Source organism: Onychostruthus taczanowskii, unplaced genomic scaffold, assembly GCF_017590055.1.
Source record: "Onychostruthus taczanowskii isolate IOZ18803 unplaced genomic scaffold, ASM1759005v1 scaffold44, whole genome shotgun sequence".
In the NCBI taxonomy this organism is placed as follows: Eukaryota; Metazoa; Chordata; class Aves; order Passeriformes; family Passeridae; genus Onychostruthus; species Onychostruthus taczanowskii.
In genome coordinates, this window is record NW_024501903.1 from 6,450,857 (window position 1) to 6,471,943 (window position 21,087).

The 21,087-nt window shown below is 37.7% G+C and overlaps 1 protein-coding gene across 1 annotated transcript in view; it reads right to left on the minus strand.

Moving 5' to 3' along the window:
- Window positions 1-21,087, minus strand: part of GRM5 (glutamate metabotropic receptor 5) — a 231,737-nt gene that overhangs the window by 14,762 nt on the left and 195,888 nt on the right. The window contains exons 7-8 of the mRNA XM_041414099.1: window positions 19,804-19,930; window positions 8,393-9,332 (exon numbers count right to left, since the gene is read on the minus strand). Of these exons, the coding sequence (XP_041270033.1) occupies window positions 8,393-9,332; window positions 19,804-19,930 (1,067 nt within the window). The remainder of the gene's footprint in view (window positions 1-8,392; window positions 9,333-19,803; window positions 19,931-21,087) is intronic.

The window sequence follows — 21,087 nt, forward strand, 5'->3', positions numbered from 1 at the left end:
TTATCAGACATCTGCCTTAAATTTCAGTCACAGTCATGAAAAGGTATTTGTCACCAGACAGAGCTCTCAGCCAGATGAAATGCCATCTCTTCCACTAGTCTTCATCAACATTCAGGATACAAATACAAATACCATTCATTATAATTCATACAGGTGCTCCCACAGTGGCAGACTGCTTCGTGACTTGGTGGACCTTGGAAGGAGGAGGGTACATGTCCTAGCCTTTTGTTTATCAGATTAATTACAGTGCATCAAATCAATTGCAATGCCAGTTTTTATCAAAGTTTGCTGTACAAAGAAGCAGAAGTTCCTTTGGTAGACAAACCTGGTAGACAGAAGCTACATTGTGCATGCTAATGAACATGAGACCACCTGCATGGATTCTCTGGGTGCTCTCCAGCATGTGTGACAAGGACAGTAATAATATAGTATGTGGTGGCCTTTATTTGTCATCAGAATTTTGGGAGACAGGCTTGAAGATTAAAAAAAAGTAAAAGGGATAAACACTGCTATTAAAATTTAGAGATTCTTCCTTCTCTAAATAAATATGAACATTTGAGTCCTGTCTTCACTGTTCCTTCCTTTTCTTTTTTTTTTTTTTTTTTAAAGTAAAAAGGATAAACACTGCTATCAAAAATTAGAAATTCTTCCTTCTCTAAATAAATACAAACTTTTGGGTCCTGTGTCCACTGTTCCTTCCTTTTCTTTTTTTGCAGTACAGTAACAAGACTCCATTTTGCAACCTAAAGCATATGTGCGTAACAGTAGGCAGGGAACTGTTCAAAATGTCATCTAATTTGCAGACTTCAGCTATGATATTTTCTTCAAAATGATGGTAACAGTGTCTTAATAATATAAATAATGCCAAATATTAGGCTTGAAGACATGTGCTCAGTTAATGCAGCCAAAAATTATATCAATCAATCAATCAATCAATCAATATTTTAATTAAATTTGAGAGGAAATTTCAAAAAAGAGCACTAGCACTGTACACAAAAAACATTGTAATAAGGTCATTCAAGAGTATAAATCCATTATCCAGATGGAATGTTTTAACACCAATTTATCAAAAGCTTCCAGTAATACCTTTCACTGAGTTTTATACAATATTCTTCAGTCATTTCAGAGTATTTGAAGTTTAATTAATCACTGTATCAAGCTTGTCTAAAAAGACACCAAGACTAAATTATTTAGGGAAAAGTGAAGGACTCAAATCACTCAGTAATCTCTCAATCTAAATTTTTGTAGTATATTAGATTAAAATAGCTCCAAATGATCCATTTGGGAACTGATTCATTAATAAATGCAGACTAATCCATCAAAAGGATAATGACTTTCTCTGAAGAGTCTTTTTTTTTAATCCTGCATGCATCAAAATTCAATTTTAGCAAGGCTATGACGCAAACAAATAGCATCTTGTGTCACTATGCCTAGATTTTCTTTTTTTAGATAAAAACAATACCTGTTGGGCCAAACCTTCACCTCTTGTAAATTGTTATCTGCTCTAATAAACTAAGTCATATAAGAAGCTTAGCCCTCACTTTTTGACCATCAACTCATAATACAGAGGCATCTAACAACTTTTGTGCAATTTGGAGTCAAGGGTCCCATTAAAGAACATCTGGAGAAATTAATTTATTTTTTGGTGCACAATGATTTTTCTCTGACATCTTTTGCCCTACAGAAATTTGTGGTCCTGTTTTGAGCAGCTTTTCTACTTTTCAGTTTCCAAAAGGATTTATTGCATTGAGGTGCGCAATGGCTAGAAGCTGGTCACTGTTACCACCATTACTAGTTGAAAGATGGTGCAATCATTTCTAGAATGTGACTTTTACCACTGTTATTAGTTGAAAGATGGTGCAATCGTCTCTAGACTGTAACTTAAGCATTATTTGTCCCAGTTCACATTCTTTAATAGTCTCCTAATTAATTCTCTGTACACACAAGACCTGTTTAGCACTAAAAATCACCTCTAAATTATTTCTTTAGTCTATAAAACTTCAGGATTTAAAATAATGTCCCCCATGTTTGTTTTTTTTTTTTTTTTTCTTTTTTCTCCCCATGGTGAAATAACACTGGAATTGGAAAAATCTTTTACTGTAAAGCTGTTATAGCAGCCCAATGGGTATAAGACAGGTGGCTGGGACCTCTCCTCTGGCACTGACAGACATTAAAAATAATTTTACTTTTCACCAGGGTAGGAAGTAACTCTTTTTTTCCCAAATTTTTTTTTTCCAGACAGTGTTTCTTTTATGCAAGACAGAACAGCTCCACCAAGTTCCAGTAGGAAAGCAACCCATGCTGTCATATATTACAAGCTGCTGATATTATTCAATACAGCAGGTCATGCACTAGTTTTGAGCTGAGTCTTGTGGGTTTACAACCTGTTCTATATTCAGTTTCATGTTTTCCATGTTTCAATCAGTTCAACTACCCATAGAAACTGCAGAACCAATGACTTTTATGAAATCTGTGACTGTTAGTCTAGAGTTTAGGAAAGTTGTGCTTTGCCTTGTTTTGCCAGGCAATTGACATGATGGAGTTTTAGCCTTAGTGTACTGTATGACCAATCAGAACACCATAAATATCTCAGACTTTTGGTTATGCAAATTTTGGGTATGAACCTATAGGCTGTTTCCTGGAGAAGTCTGGTAAATAAAATTTTTTAAAAATTAGTTTGGAAGCGAGTTGTAGTGTTCTTTTATCATGTTTCAAAATGTGTCAGAGAAATTGTTCAAGCTACATATATATGAAGATAAAACTGTAACTTGCACTATAAAAATGTGTCTCAGTAGAATATGCTGTGGCAGAAACTCAGGATCAGTATCTTTCTGAATGGGTCTGCACATGAGGAATGAAAACCAGCTTCAGCTTTCCACAAAAGTTTTTCTTGTACTCAGTTTTTCTTGTACTCCATATTCTTTACAGGACTAAAAGCTCTGTGTCAAACAACAGGCCTGTTTCATATGTCAGGCAAGTTGCTGAGGCATAGGAAATTTGAATCTTTCCCATTTACATTTGAAATCCTCGTAATACACACACATACTCTAAAAAGATTTGATCACAGCTCAATGGCCATGCCTTCAAATCTATCTGCTTATTCATGTATGTGGCTTTCAGCCAGTGAAATGTTGATATCTGGATAGTGGGAATTGCATGAGATGCATCTTGGGGACCTTGGCATGGTGTGTGTAACAGTGGCAGAAGTTTTTTCTGATGGGTTTTCCCATTTGTCTGGAAAATAAGTATCTTCCCAGGACTTTCTTCATAATGCAGCATAGCAGTAGTGAAAACTAAGTTTTCACATTTCAATTATCTTGGTCTTTTTCAGTACTTTATATGGATTTCATTCACACTAGAAGTTTAAGAATTTCTTGTGGAAACAAGAATTGACTTTTTGAGAAACTTAAATTCAGACTTCTGAAAAAGCTCATCCCAAGATTTCATTGCTGAAATATGGCATGCAGATGCATTATATAATACATATACTGGAATATTTCTAACTATGAATGGCAGCTTCTAGGCTGATACAAGCATATTTTCTTATTTTCTGGTCCAAAATAGCTCCTTTTGGAATTGTAAAAAAATATCTATAATCAATCATAAACAGGAAAATAGAATAGAGAAGGGAGGAAACCAGCTGTTCCGTGCAGAAACAGAGCATGCAGTGTGCTGGTAGACACCTGTTTCCAAAATATTTAATTATGGCACAGTTTGGGACTGCCTGATGTCTAATTATGCACTAACTATAGGCATTGGTTGTCCAGGACTAAATCCAATTAAGTGGAAAAAATCTACCTTGCTTACCATGTTTTCTTCATAGAAGAAATGGAATGGCAATTATCAGCATGTGAGCCCAGGCACCTGATGGCTTTTTCTGATGTAGCAGTGTAGTGCTTGAGAGGGACAAACCTGATTCTGAGGTGGAGGTGTGAGCATTTTTGTTTAAGTTTAGTAAGATAAAACAAAATGATGGTGATTTATATAAGAAAAAAATTGTTGTTCCCTTAATGAACCACAGGTGAGTTTGGCTCACTAGGACAAGGAATCCCCAGTCCTCGATGAAAGCCGTCAGTACTATCATTTCTGCAGATGCACACAGAGCAATGCTCAGTTCTGTAATAATACAGTGCTGGACAAACTTCTTAAGTGGGCAAAACAATACATAAAAAAAAAAAAGGTGAGTTTTCTGTTTAGTTTTACAGCCATAGCTTATGTTTAAATATTTGGGAAATGCTTCATCACATAGTAAATCCATGCAGAATAAAGTATCACTGTCACACCAAGTTATTAAGCTTCAGTCTTAAAAAGATTTGTGAGAGAACTGTCTCTCAGGTAAGGTCCAGATATTTATGTCCATAATTCTTCTTTTGTCTAGTATTGTGCTGTTCACAGCTGTATGGAGTAATTAGGCATAAAACAGTCAATGTATCTTGAATGTACCTAACATTATCTGGCTGAGCTGGTGGTGATTCTTTCCTTTAGAGTGATCATAGCTACCTGCCTGGGTTACAGATTGAAAGTGCTGCTCAGCCTTCTGACTTAGTTACTGACTAAGATGATGATAATCAGACTTGTTTTGTTTCAGGAGGGTACTTTTGGCTTGTACTGGACATCTATAAGTTTCCCTCTTTTGAGAAAAATACTGGTAGGATTTTAAATACTTAAATGGCACATATATATGCGAAATACAGTATTTACGAAGGTTTTTAATACCTTGCTGGTTACTCAGAACAGTTTATTACTTGCTTTAAAGGTAAGAAATCCTACTAGTCTTCGGGTAGTTGTGGGGAGATGAGTGGGAAGATTGGAAAATGGAGCATGTATGCCATTTAAAGACTCCTTCCAGAAGACATAAACAACTAGTGGTTAATTTTTTTGTGAAATCCAGGACAATGATATTAGAAAGCTAAAAGGAGCTTTTGAACGTCTGCACTATTCTCTAGGTCAGGGTAACATGACTGAGACCCTTTGATGTGCAGTCCTGACTAGAAATATCATAATAGCAGCTCTTGCAGCAGAAATATACACCCTTTATCTTACATGGAATAGCGAGTTATCTGATAGTGAGGAGAGGATAAATTAGCCCTGTATTTTTGGTCCTTGCAAAAAGGCTATGTAGCATATGTGATAATAATTCCTGGTACTTCAAGGCAAGATTTACTCAATGTATTCATGGCCTTCCTAGTCTCTATAAAACTAACTTGTAAGATGACTGGAATCAGAAATTTCAATGCCTCTCTACACCAGTTATATGGTTTTGACTCCATCTCTGTAGTACTCTTCTCTGTGAAGTCACTTCTGATAATGTCAGGTTCGTTAACCCCACCTTAAATGAGGGCAGAACATCTTTTGGTGAGTACTGCTGAATCACAATAGCCTACATGAAATGGTTTTCATTTCACTGGGTAATGAATAGTTTTACTCTCTCCTTCTACATATTTCAGTATGTTCATTCCAGCACACAGCCACAGCTTGCCTGGGTTTTCTTAATTGAAGAACACCCCATGCAAAAAGTCATTTAGGACTTTAACAGATGCATTGCTTTATTTAGGCAAAAGCAGTCTTGTTATCTGTGATTTTGTGGCTGATGTGAAAGCTCTGAATGGAATGTTGGCATTATCTGTTTGACAATGGTTTGATGCAATGCTACACTGTGCTATAAATTAGTGTCAAGAAGCAAAATGCTAATGATAGAGGCCCCTCTATGCACTGGTGACTTAAATAGCATGTTTCTTTAAAATTCAACAGTGACTCACTCTCTTTTAAATAAAACCCCTCTGAGCTATTTAAATAATGCCATGAAGTTCTAGTGCATATTTCCTTTGATTCTGAATACTTTGGTGTTTACTTGAATAACTTTCAAAACAATCTTTTGAGCATTGTACTGAGTAATACCTTGAAACCTATTGCTTTGTGTAATCAGACTTTTTTTTTCAAAGAAATGTTTGCTTACCAAGTAAAATGGTGGAATTATGTTTGCTCTTTTTCTACACTAAATGAAATTGAAACTGACAGTGGTTTTCTGTACTTTCTTGGAGATTATGCCAGACATAGGTGAAGTCCTGAGCACCATTTTAAATGTGTTTATCACCTTTTAGGACTCTCTTTTGGGTAATCGAATTGGTATTGACTAGAGAGAATTTCCCAGGATTGATGGAATCATTTTTCTCTTGGATGCCTAGACCCTGCAGGCACACCCTGACTGAGCACTACTAAACTCAGGGGCACCATTACAGCTTAATTGGCTGGGGATTCAGACATATGTATCAGGAGGATCTTCTTTGCTTCAGTTTTGTGCATTGATGAACACTGCTGATGACATATAAATTTTTCTCCAAGTTTCAAATGCACAGTTCAAGTTCTTTGTATCCAGGGAAATATGTCAATGTACCAGCTTTCTGCTGCCATTTTCATCCCTACACACACATACTGGGCACTCTGAAAGCTCTTTTGGATTGAAGTAATTCCCAAGACAGAGCTATTGAAAGAGGAGTCTTTGTTGTTGATGATCTATTATATTCTGCTAATATCTCCCTACTGCAGATATTATCTACTCACTGACGGATGTAAAGAAATGAAAGAGAGTCCTCAAAAAGAAGAAAATACATCTTGTCATTTAGAATATTTAATAATGGGGTATGCTCTTTGCTTTTCAGAACAAAACAAAGATTTTAGAGTAACGTCTTTCCAAACCAGACCTGAACAGATCACAAAAATTTCCTTGCAAAGCATGAGATCTTTCTATCATCTATAACTTCACCTTGTTGTGTAAAAAGGTTGCAAAGTGGCAAATGAGTTCTGCAGCAAAAGAGAGGGAAAATAATGATGATCTCAATGAAGAACACCTTCTAGTGAAGACATATTTTGAAGAATGACTCTTTTAACAGTCCCAAAAGCTGCTACAGGGCTTATATATAATTCAAATACCTCAGGTCATTTATACATAGACACAAAAGTTGCAGAAAAGGATATTTCAGGTAGCCATCACTTAATGTGAAAAATGGTTTATCATTTGAAAATATCCTACTCTGCACCTGGAAAGAAACTGGGAAAAAAACCCCATCATTAACTGATCATAAGTATAAAATATCTTGTAATAGACTTGGCATTTTTGTACCATTTCAAAGTCTCTGAAAGAGAATCATTAGTAATATTCTGACAGAAAGAAATAATCACTTTGGCAGAATATATCCTGCAGGTATTACTAATAAAATCCTCCCTGAGGTTTAAATTGTGATTCACATATAAATGGAAGTACAAATTGTCCTTGTTCCATGCCAACTGCAGTTATGAACAATGACATGTCTGGAAATATTCATATTATCAATCCTGAAATCCATGTGTGTTTCAGTGAGGAGAAAAATCTAGCTACCTGTCACATCCAGGCTACACATACATAGCTGAGGAATGACAAAATTTCTTCTTTGCAGTTTCATATAAACAGATTTTATTTTTTTTTTAATGCCAGCAGTTAAATAACCTAAATTATTCTCATAGCACCCATACCAAAAGTGAAAGGACCTAAGGATGAAAACCAACCACTGGGCAAGGTGCACAGCTACAGGTGTTGCTTTATGGAGCAGGGCAGTTTCCACTCCAGAGCTCTCCTTACTTAAGATAATTTTTATACATTTAATATACAAGTTGTCTTCATGATTGCTGAATTCAAATAATACATTAGGAAGAAACAAAGAAATATAAGGGAGTATCTGTTCAATGGCAGGAAGGGTAGACAGAGCAGGGTCTGTGAGCCTCTGAATTTGTTAGCATTAGGAAGATGTTTACAGAAAAAGTTGAGGAAGAGGAGATAGGTGAGGACAAAAAGAAAGAAATTAGGAAGAGATAGTATACAAAAGGAAAACCAAGGGAGCAGGAGATAAAAGGTGTAACAGGAGAGCCACAGAGAACAAATTCTCAGATGCCTTAGAGAGGCTGTTCATGATGACTTTTGTGTTTAACATTCCACCTCAATTATGGAGCTCTAGCACCAACCCTGTTTTCTTCCTCCTGTCACTAGAGGCAAAATACAGACACTATGAAGTTCATTTAGGGGAAAGAGACTGTAAATGGGTGTGTTCGGGACAAGGCAATGAGTTATATTTCTTCTCTTGGGTTTTTTTACTCCTACAATCTTGTTTTTCTCCCTATATTCATGTACAGTTTTCACAGCCAGCACTTCCAACTTTGTTTTCCCATTGCTTTGTCAACAGTTTTTGCACAGCATTTTGACTAAATCAACCCCAAAACTTGCAGATGTGGGACAGAGGACACACTCCACTCCCAGTGCAGAGGCAAAGGAGATTAGCACACTTCCCTTTGTCTTTCCACTATTAGTAGCTCTCAGAAGATGACAATTACCTCCCCACACTCCCACATTAGAAAACTTTACCTAAGTGTTTCACCAGATGATCCCCTTCTTTTCCACAGGTTCACCAGGCTGCTGGAGCGGCTGGCGGCTGAAGATGACTTTCCATCCCCGACGTGCATGCGGACTACTGTGGATGTGGTGAACGCACTGCGCACATTCCTCTCTGGCTTAGCGAGGATGATGTAGACTTTGGGCACAAACATGCAGCCAAGGGCCACCGTGGCACTCAGACTCACTGAGAAACACATGGTGATTATCTTGTAGTTGCTTCCAAAATATATTGGCACAAAAGCCAGCCAAATGATGCAGGTGGTATACATGGTGAAGGCAATATATTTTGCTTCGTTGAAATTAGCTGGGACATTTCTTGTCTTAAATGCATAAAAGGTGCAGCTCAAAATTAATAACCCATTATATCCAAGGGGAGTCACAACACCCAAGTTGGTGGTGTTACAAATCAGGTAGACCTCTCGGATGCTTGGGTAATCATGCATTATGTCTGGTGGCTCCATTATAAAGAGGGCAACTATGATGCCTAATTGTATACATATCAAGATAAATGCAATGACCAGCTGGGCGCAGGCACTCATGAACCTAGGTTTCTTTGTACAGATTTTCTTCTTGCTTCCAGCCAAGATTCTTGCGATGCGGTTGGTTTTAGTTACTAGAGCAGAATAACTCATAGCCGGCGAGAGGCCGATGCCAATTCGCTGAAGGTAACAGTAAATCTGTTGAGGTTTTGCAATCAGACAGAAAGTGCACAAGTAACCCAGGCAGATGCCGGCTAGAATGATGTAGCAAAGTTCTCGGCTGGATGATTTGACCACTGGAGTATCACGGTACATTATGAACACAATTGTAACAAACAGCGTGGCCAGCAGACCCAGGCATGCAAAAACAACGGCTGCAATGGGTTCGGGATCGCCCCATCTGAGATACTGGACTGGGATGAGGTCACAACCTACAGAAAAAGAAAAAGAGAAAGGTAAACTGAAGTATGTAGATGTGAGATTCTTTAATGATAGAGGTTTTCTTGATATTTCTCTTTTTTGTTTTCCAGGAACCTGCCATTGTGTGGAGTGTAGGCTCAGATTATGTTAAAATAATGCCATTATAATGGCACAATAAGTACATTTCAATGATAGCTTATTTCAGTAATACACTTTATGTGGAATAGAACATGATGACCAAGCTGATTAAGATAAGTCACCTCTCATAGTGCAAATTTACCTTTAAATTCTATGAAATATAGGAATTTATGAGCAAATTTCTGCAGCAAGTTGCACTACCTCAGTTTAAAATGCTTCAGAGTTTTCTGCATATTATTTACACTTAAAGGACTAGATGTCAATCCTCCTAATTATACTGTACACTATAAAAGATATTGGTATTTGCTTAATGATTGTGGAGAGAAATCTTGCAGATTCTAACTGTCAAAAAAAAGAGAGTGTTTCTCAGATTTGCTACCTTTTTTTCTAACAAAAATTTTCTAGAATTGGTCTCATAAGTAATAGGTAATTTGGAATGGCACACTGTACTCCTTTTTCTGCCATTCATCCTTCTGAAATTTCTGAAACATTAAAACCTTATCTAACTTGTGAAATAAAATTGAGGTTAATAAATTAGCAACAAAGTTGAATTAGCAGCCAACCTGTTTAAGGACACTTGTTTTTCAGTTTTTCATAGGATTCAGTAAATCATTCTATGCATCCGGATCACAGAGAGTCAAAAAAGCTTTTAATTCTACAGTGTACAGATCAATAGTAAGGAGTAAAAGCTGTCAGAAAACATGCTGCTGGCATCCCTTTTCTTCCCTCCTTTGTGTATGCACTGCCAAGGCTGGATAGATATTTCTGCTTCCTGGATAGTCTATGATCTCTTCCAGGATTTCTCGGCAGACTTAGTTGCTGTGCTGCTGACTACAGCCATAAACATCCATCCTTGCATTTTATTTCCAAAAACTGAATCCCCTGTTCAGATTCTTTGACCTTGCTTGTTTTCATGACTTTTACTCAGGATGCAGATGGGTTCTGTGTCCCGTGGCACAAGAGTATATTATACCAGTGCCTACCAACAAAAGATTTGTTCTCTACTTTCCATCAGCAGGTGATATCCAGGCACTTCCTGGGAAGCAGGGCTTCAGTAAATGTAGCAGTTTCTCCAGAACAAAAATGTCATAACAAAAAATGCACACATCCACACCTTTCTCTTAGGTTTTATTGCTGAGCAGACATTGTACGGTACGGGACATCCCTTTGGTCTGTTTGGGTCAGCTGTCCTGGCTGTGCCCCCTCACAAGATCTTGCTCATACCCAGCATAGTGGTGAGGGAGGAATACTGGAGAGACAGCCTTGAAAAATGACTGCTGTCTTATCAGTGTGTCTCTAGCTACCAATGCAAAGCACAGCACTGTGAGGGCTGCTATGGGGAAAATGAGCTCCGTCTCTGCTGGACCCAGTAATAACAAAGGGAGGATCTTGATGTTCTGGAATACAACTTCCTGAAAACAATGGACATGCTGGCATTGCCAGCCAGGGCAGGACAGCAGGGAGTGGGTGATGGAATGGAGAAAATGCAACTAAAATCTTTTATTTCTCCTATACTTGCATTAAGCTTGATTGCAAAATCTAAATTACTTCAAAATTTTGTGGTTTTGCAATCATATTACTGTCTTCTGGTTAGACCATGTAGGGGAGTGTCATTCTGACTTCTGGCTTGTGACAAGGCACTGCACCCTGTGAGGATGGAGTGCCATGTGCACACATCTGTATTTTCTGCAGTGAGGGTAGTTAGGACTGTCTGCTGGATATTTGTATGCCAATAAATTTCAATTAATTAGGCAACCTGGGATCTCAATGAATTGATGAGCAGGAGTAAATGTAGGTATCAGGACTATAATTTGGGAATTTCTACATGTGAAATCTATTGTATGCCTTTTCCTGCATTTTATGTTGAGTTTAGAGTTTTCCAAATCTGCCACTAACATTCTTCGTAGAAAAAATCATTTCATGAAAAAGTATGGTTAAATATTAGGCTTAACTCCTTTCTTCTCTAAGTATTTTTGCATTCTGTATCTCTACAGAAATAATATTTTTGAATATATAATACCTTGAATCAGGTGGCAAAAGTAGAAGGCAGATACTTCTGTGTTCTTGAAGAGAGTGGAAAAATCAGTAGGATTGGGGTCAATGAGTCTTTGAAATTAGCGCAATTAAAGTATACAAATTTGCAGTCACTTTAGTGTAAGAGTATTGGGTTCCTTACTGAATACAGATTAATTTGCTATCCATACTTGCCTGCTTTGATGTGAAAAGATTTCTCTTGCATTAATAAAATTATTACCACACCTAAACATAAGAAAGACATTAGATTTTCATGAAACAATTTCACTGCATTAGTTGATGATACTTTTTTAACTCTTGCTGGTTTTATGGGTTTTCTTATTTAGTATTCAGTGTGAGAGAGAGACCGTATTTCTTTCTGACTTTTTGAAGTTTAAAGTAGCACAGTAATCACATCACAAAAATCAGGATTTTACACAAGTTAGAGTAGGGAAAAAGGGTGAAAACAAGAAGGAATCCTCTCTTCTGTGCATATATCCCACTGTGAGTTCTTCCCCAGGAAGTTTTATAAGTGACCTCTAAATCTATTTCTGATTTTAGCAAGATTTAACTAATATTTTGTGGAAACTAATAGTTTCCAGCTTCTAACACTGCTATGTATTCTAGACAGGAAATTTGAAGAGAAAAGGTCTTTATCTGGCAGTTGGCCTTTGCATGCAGACAATGATATAGGGGCTAAATTTTGCCTCATTTCTAACATTGTAGCAGAGGTGGATCATAAACAAGTGTTTCTCATTAGTTTCAGACTATTTCATGCCTTCCTTGCTTTATTACCCTTTTTTACATTTTCTTGATGAAATACCTGAGAAAAATGTTGAAAACTTGTAGTATTTTTCCCATCACTGAATATACTTTACAAGGAGACTGCTAAATTTTGCAATGATTTATTCCTCAATTAAGATTAAAGACTGGATCATCTTCATGAAACAATGATTGGTGAAGTTTTCATATAATAATTTTGCAGGTAATGGTTTCTGACAATGGCACTTTTCAGAGAAGAACAACTAGATCAAGTAAAAGATGGGAAAACAGCACTGTCAGTGCTCGTGTTAGATTGATGACCTGGACTACACCAAGACAAAAGCTGAAAAATGGTACCACAAAAAGTATTCATTCTTGTCAAGGGCCATGATAACACCCCACAGCCTATCTCTTACACTTTATCAGCATCTCCAAGCACCTGGAAAATTTTCTCTCCTAGCTGGCTCAGAAACAGGTAGAACAAAGCCAGTAGTCTTGCCTGTGGTGCCCAGTCTTGTCCTATGGCGCCTTAGTGTGCTAAGGCACTAAGGTGGTCTTTGGCTTGTGGAAAGGCTGTTTGGACCCAGTCCAATTTGGAGCAGGTGTCAAGTTGTTCTGTGCTCAAGGGTGCCTGGAGCTCCAGTAAAATTGGTATGAAACTGCAATTATGATCTGTTGGCCAGAAAGATAGCCAGCATGGAGCAAGACACCAGATACACATGTGAATAGCAAGATGAGCAGACAGAAAAAAATCAGAATTTCATTTAATATGCTAGGGAAAGGTTTTCTTGAAGGACCCCCAAAAATCACCAAGAAAATACAGATCAGGATGTCTAAGGACCTTCTGAGAAAAAAAGTAGTTTCTGATATTTTGGAAAAGTCTCTAGCTACTTCATGCATGGACTAAATTTTGCCATGAACAAGAAGAAGAAATTCTCTTGAAGGCCAGACCGCTGCCATAGGTCAATTAGTAGGTCTATTAGTATACTGTCTTCTTTCTGTAGAGGCAAATTTGTCCCTTATTTCTGATCTTTTATATTGCATTAAAATTAGTTCATCTGGGAGAAGAGTTTATAGATATAAAGCATTATATTATAGACCATATTTTCAGATTTGATTTCAGATTTGATTCTTAGCATGGTTTTAATTTGTTATTACAACCTTGACACCTAGAAGATGCCTTCAGCATCCATAAAAATGTATTAGCTTAGCACTGAGAAATCCCTTGCTTGGCAACCAATATAAAACACATAACTAAACTATTTTCAAAGGTAAACTTGATAGAATAGGGATTGTGAATAGAATTGACTCTGAAAAGTGAAGGTAATTCAATAACTTCTCTTAAGTTAACATCATTAGCTAAAGCTTACTGAAACTGCACGTGGAGACTAAAACTGGCAGAAAATTGCTACTAGTTTAGTAAATTCCAAATATATTTTAGTTGGATTTTGCATCCTGATCAGCAAGTTTGACCTGTTAAAATAGATTTCCTAGGTAATTTTTCAGACATCCTTCCAAGGTTATCAGAAGTCCAAACTTCAAGGCTGAAATGCAAACAACTATCTAACCACATTTTAGTAATGAATGTGTCTTCATATGGTATTTAGCACTCATTATTCAAAATCTGCTTATGTTATGAAATTAAATATTTTATATCAATGCTTCTAAATTTTTCTCTCATTATAATCCCAAAAGATGGGAGAGGGATATCTTGATTAGTTATTTAGGTTTCCACATGTATGGAAAGCTGAGATGCAAAAATGTTGGCATCAGAATAAAAATCTGCATAAAGCTGATGGGGTAGATTTTATAATTTGCTTTTTTCTTTTTCCAAACCCCAACATTATCCAAACAGAGGACTACACTCTCCAGAGTCCTGGGAGACATATCAGGGCCCTGACCTTGGAATGGAATCTGTACCATCTGAAGGGAGAGAGGACATCAACATGTCAGAATTTTGTTCTGGTGCTATGGTAAATTACTGTAGTCACCAGTCCTTTGCCCTACTCTGGTGGGACCATTTGAATTTGCAGCAAAAGCAGGGCATGCAGAAGTGTCTTAGCTGCTGCAGCTCCCAGACTGGCACATTACTGAAATTATTAGCAAAGGTAGCTTTGCACAGGCAGCAGAGGCAGCTGATGACTGGGCATGTGTGTATTCTGCCACTTCTGCAGGGCAGGATTTGGGGTTGATCACATCTTAAACCATGAAAGCTGGAGCACCTGCAGCTCAGGGGCTGGAGTCCCCAGTAACTGGAATATTTAGATTTAGCTATGCATTGCAGTAAGAGGTAAGGCCATGAATCTTAGAATAGTACATTCAAGTTACTTTGTGACCGTATGGGAAATTATTCTTTAATTACACAAGTGTGCAGAATGATGGGAACAACTGATGAATTACAAAAATCAGGTCTATCCTTGTGCCAGTTCTAGTGTTTTGATTTAAGTTTCACTTAAAAGTGCTGGCTCTGTGTGTTGTAAATGTTTTGTTCCAAATGCAAACTTTCCATAACATAAGGCACAATTACAAGTGGATCCTTCTGGCTTTGTTGGCTAGTTCCTGTTTATCCAGCCAGGGAGCCTGCAAGCGCTGCTTGTTAAGCTCAGCAATATTGAATGAGCTCACTCGAGCCTGAAGTGCTGTGTGGCTCACACTGGACTGGAAGCTGAAGTTCACACCCTATCTGGAACAAGCAGTTGAGGGAAGAAAAGTGTGCAAACTGAGAACCAAGGGAGCAGAAAATGAGATCCTGGTCATAATATTGCCCCCTGGACCCTTAACTCGTCCACATATACCTTTTTCAAGAGGAATAGAATGAAAGTGACTTATAGCAATGATTACATTTCCTTCAGAGTAAGAAATAAAAAGGAAGGGGAAATAAGGGGCACAGAAAACAGGACATTATTTCTGCTGATGTGCATTTTTAACACTAGAAATAACCAGATGAAAATTGTGTTCTCTTACCCTCAGTCTCAATTATAGCCTTAACAATCATGATCAAAAAGCAAGATCCTAGTAATGTTTCAGCAGAAAAATCAATGTCAGCACAGACTAGATTGTGTTCTGACCTGCGTCAGATAATTGCTGAAATCACCCATGCCTGCAACATTTTTGCAAGAGGGAATACAAGAAAGCAGCCTGATGGGAGCAAGCAGATACCCTTTGAGAATATTTCGGGCAAGAGATTAATCACCTTTTGCCTGAGTGAGGGGCAGAATCCAGTCTTAGGGGACAACTGAGGCTCAGACCCTGCCACACACATTTTTCAATCCTTTCCATCCAAGGGTTTTTTGGATAATCCATCTCTTATCTATCACTTCCAGATGGGCAGCAAAATCACACTGTTATCCTGGCTTTACTGTACTTTATTTGGTTAAAGCATTTTTGTAGCTATAGAAAAAAATACGTATTTCTGATATATACTCTCACCCTTGAATGGCAAAGAAAACATTTCAAGAGGTGTAAATAGTTAAGCTCCTATTTTCATGGGAATTCAATTAAGAAAATCAAATAGTCAGCATATTTGGAATACACAGAGACTGTGAAAAATGTCAATACAACCTGAAAATAATCCAATTGTCACTGAAATTAATATAATCTAATTTTCTTGCCATTCCTGAGGTGACTAGACAAAACTTCGGTTTTGGTATTGTTGTATGCTGTCTTTGAATGTCAGAAAGACAGAATAATTGCTTCTTTCTCACCCCAAAAGGTCCTTAAATGTTATTGGTAACTGAACCAAGATGCTCCTATATATACTGAAAAAGCTCTGAGACATTGAACAAAATTTATTTGGTCTTTCTAGGGCACCATTTTTAAATGCAGAAGCTCACATCCTCAGATTCTCCCAAAGCTTTGGAAAAGTCAGCATCAGTGTTGGTCATCAGCACTAAGAAAATCCCTTCACCTGTATCTAAACTTGTGTGGCATCTATTTCTTTTCCACCTGCTGTGAATATAACACAAAGAAGAGCTTTGAGGAAGAGAGGAGTGACTGGCATCTACTTCTGGACTTAAACCACTGAGTTCCTCCTGCTGTAGCTGGGTCTGTGTCTCAGCCACGTTGGCCATATTAATGAGTAAACTGGTGCTGTGTTGTATGGATGCTGCCAACACAACACATGGGGACTTAGAGGGGCTACAGCAGATTGGGAAGCATAAATTACTTCTGGTACATGTTGGGATAGTACATATAAATCTTGAGAGAAGGAAGGAACTTACTAGGTTTCTGTCCAAGGAGGAGCCTGATCCCTGGGGAATTTTGCATGCAAAAGCAATCTGAAATTTGTGACAAAATAAAATGTGGGCAGTTAACATTCTCTTTCTTGTCTCATCTTCACTTCTAGGTGGAGACATTTTCCAGTAACTGATTTAATCAAGAGAAACTCTTGCTCCCACTTACCTTTTCCACTACCTTTGGATTATCTGTGCTTTTTTGTACTTCAGCACTTCAATGTCTTTTTCTGTTCTGAGAATAACTTTGTTTTCCTACACATATTGCATCCCTTCTGTCTTCCCCCTGCTGCATCTGACTTTTGATATTCCATAGGCGGCTGAAAAAGTGCATTAATCTGTCTTCCTTTCTGTCAGTAACATCCCTGCCATTACATGTTTTATTTAGTGAACTTCATGGCACAAAACTGATGCTGATCATTGAGCATAAGAAAGATGTAAGTAATCTTTTGTTATGTGAGCCAAGAAAGGATTCCAAGTAAGTTTTTATCCAAGGTCAGATCTCTGGCAAACAGTGAGGTGCAGCTCCATGTTGAAAGCCATTTCAGGTGCATGGCTGATAAACTTACAGGACTCATCTGAAAGTGATCATGCAGGGAAGACTTATTCTAATGAGGTTTTGTATGTGTAGCCTTGTGGAGCTGACATTCCCTAGGAAATGGCTTTATCAAGCAGCAAAGAGACTTAGTATGCTGCAGTATCAGATGTAGGGGCATTTCAAGGAGATTGCTGTATACTTTAACAAACAGAAAGGAAATTTCCTTGACAGAATACAAAATACACCAACCTCTTCTAACTTTTAACACACATTTATTACTAAACCCTATGTTTTAAACAAGATTGAGAGGCAGTTTTTTTATAAGCACAAGAGTTGGCACTAGGAATACAGTCATTAAAAACACAGCTCATTATTTTGTATGGATAAGCTGGGAATAGATTTCTTAAAATCTCTTTGTGATACAAAGTTATACAAGACAAGATCCAGCCATCATGCTGATAATGAGCTGGGTGGGGACTAGGCAGCTCTGAAGTTGTGAGATGGGTGTCCTATTTATTACTAGGAGGGCACATTCCACCAGCTGTTCTCATGAAGACCAAAGAGGTGGTGTTTTGGGGGGAGGTGTTTGGCTTCCAGATAGGGCCTGCCAAATTTGTGCCTGGCTGAGGAACAAGTGTTAGATCTCCTGAGGAATGTTGCTTGGCACTGATGTCAAGGGTTCTTTTGTGTACAGATTAATTTTGGTCCCCATAAAGGCATAAAATACATGTCTGATGCCAGACAAATGGTTTGCAAAATATAATTTTGTAAACAAACACAAAATGTTTGCTCATGTAATGCACAAATCTGTTGGCTTGAGCAAAAATACAACTGATTTCCTTAAAAACAATCACTGATAGGTGGAAAACCATTTTCTCAACCTATGAAAGTTTTGGCAGGCCAACCCATCCCACTTTTCCATTCTGAGGGCAAAGTTAGATTTTCAGAGGGTTCATCCTCCCGGGAGACCACAACACCATGTCATTGAATGTGGAACATGGTGAACCATGCTTGAACCATGGAAAGAGCCAGCTCAAAGCACAGAGCCTGAGGGTAGGCCTGGGGCCTGGTCACTCCACTTTGCCTTACAAATGGTGCTTAGTGTCTAATTACACAAACTTCACCAAGGCAGTGGACAGTTCCTTCCCACCACTGGTTCTCTGTCTTCTTTGGTGGCACTTGGAACAAATGCCCTCTTAAATGACTTGTTGCAGCTCCTTTTTTAGCTGATCTATGCTGGGTAAAACCTCGGTGCTCACCTAAACAGGGGCATGAGCTGGGATCTACAATATCTCGGACAAAATCCCTGGAGGCTGAGGAGCTGACCTGTTGCACTTGTTGACCTTCATGAACTGACCAGCCTGGTGCAGTAAGCTGGTCCCTGCAGTGTGGCCTTTGCAAGCTTCTGAGAAGTGTACCTCACATGGTAACCAATCCTCAATACTCTGTTTTGGGGACACACAGCCTGTTCTCTTTTTCTCCCCTTCTCCATTCTCCTGGCACAAGAAATCTTTCCCTGAGAGAAGAAGGCTTTGCTGGTTGGTTGCTGGTTTCCCAGGGACGCAGAACTGGGGGAGCAGGGCTGTGGGAGTACAGACACAGCAGAACTTGAAAGTCCATTTTACTGCTAGCCCAGTTTTCTCAGTTGAAAGGTGTTTTTCTTGGGAAAGTGTCATGTTTGACATTTTCTGAAAAGTACCCCATCAGTTCAATGGTTAAATAATATTCTTGCAATAATTTGGTAGACAAGTTCCTTTATCACAGCAATGCAACAGTCCTTAAACAGGAAATATAGTAAATAAAATTTGTAAAATAAAATACAGTAAATAATACAGGAAATACAACAAATAAAATCCGTAAAATAAAATCTGTAAAAACAGTAAATAAAACCTACCTAGAGGCCAAACCTTGCCTTATGCTCTCCCACTTACATAAATTCATGCAGCAAACTGCATTTTCCTTTGTCTTCCCTCACACTTCAAAGTCTTTCCCCTCATCCATAGAAACTATATGCAAATCTGGTCTGTGACTTCTTCTAGAAAAAAAAAACCCAAAGCAAACTTGTCCTTTCTCTCCTTGTCTATAGAGAGCCTGACACAGTGAGAACAGTGTTTTGAAGTGGTTTGTGCCCTGAATAATTGAATATTCAATTCTGTTTCTTACTCATAAAGAAGAGAGGTTGTAGGATACAATGTGGGAGTAATTTATCTCCAGAGAAGCCTAACTGGTATTCTGCAAGAGCATAGAGGTCTATGTCAAGGCAAGGGTGAACACTGTGCTCCAGAAGACTCTGATGAACAAAGGACTAATGTAAACCAAAGTCTCTTTGGAGAACTCAAGCTTTTAGCTGCAGGAACTACAGCAACTAAATCAGAACTTTGTCAGATTAAAAAAGAAGATATTGCATTATTCTTCTGCTTGGGGGAATAACAAAACTCTTAAATTTGACCTTCCTTAATAATTTCTCTGATAAGCACTTATTTTTGTATCTATTTTGGGAAGGGTAAAATCTATATTACCAGCTAGAGGTTAGGACAGGACTGAATAAAAAACCATGACTCTTTTTTTATTATTTCAAGATCTAGTAATTCAGATCTTAAGAAAGGAGTTGAACTATGAGAATAATTCCTGGATCAGGTTCAGGAGATAAAGATCAGCTTCAGTCCAAATTTTACCTTTATCTCCATGTTCCCTTTGACCAAAACCATCCTCACACTCACCTGTATCTGCCATTTGTTTCTTCAGCTCATTAGATGAGCACTTTCATTGACAACACAAGCACAACCTTATCTCATTTACCTGTGAGCTCCTCGTTGGGCCAAGAGCCAAGCTGGCAGGCTTTGCATGTGTATTCATCAGAGACATATTCATTTTCTTTACAAGGAGTGCAGGTCCAACAGCAACTCACTTCTCCTTTACGGATCACCTGAGACAAAAATTGACATTTTGTTTTAGCAGCATAAACACACATTCATGCTGACCCAGTCTCTAATTTAATTTTTTAATGCATTTTTTTTTTCTAATAGAAGAGTTTTTGAAATTTAATTATTCCTTTTCATGATATGTTTTCAAAGATAAAATGTGACAAAAGTTCTTAGTTCTCCCATCATGTAGGTGCCAGAAGAAAGAATCCAGCAATCCCAGAGAAGTATAAGTGGAGGTAGAGAATGACAAAAAAGATCTTTTTTTTCCCTCTTAGAATTTGCAAAGCTCCATAGATGTCAATGTGCCTACAGAAGTCAGTGCATGAGAGTGAAGACAAATAATTCACTCCAATGTGGTCCATACAGAGAAACATGCCAACAGTACCATGTCCCTAAGTGTTGGTTACCCAAAGACTTTTGGGTGCTTATTTTTCATCCAGTAGTGACTGATTTATTAAAAATTGATTGATTTTTCCATACAGCAAACTGAACATGCTTTTCCCAGAATGATTTAATTACTGCATTTCTAATCACCATTTAAAGGTGAGAATCTTATCTTTCTCCATTCTAACATCTGACCTGATTACTCATTTCATAATTTACTATCAAATGTTACTGCATGCTTAGGATTGAAATGCAAATTTTTAAAGATCCTTATTTATCATCTCTGGGAACATCTGTGCTTCTTGTCAATATGTCTTGCTTTTGAAATAAAGTATTCCCAGTTTCTCTCCTCTTCCCAAACAGTTTACAAACAAATACTCCCAATTATAGCATAAGAAATAGGATGACTTTTTTAATCTTTTGCAATGATGAATTCAAAAAGTGTATTCAAAGCCAAATGTCTTTATTGCAGTTTTAATTAAAAAACCAAACATGTAAAGGAGTATAATCAAAAATAATGGGATTGTTCTTTGCAATGCTGCAGTGAAAAACAAATTCTATTACCTAATTTTCCTGAGCAATACAGGGACTTGAAAAACTTCAAATTTTGTGGTTTGGTTGCTTTTGTTTTGTTTTGCTTTTAATTGTAGATTATGAAAAGAAAAACAGCAACACCAAAACAGTTAAATTGATAGAAAGGCTAGAAGATCATAGGTGATTTATTCTGCAAGAACTGGGACTAGAGTTAGTTGCAAAACATAATATCTGTCCTCCA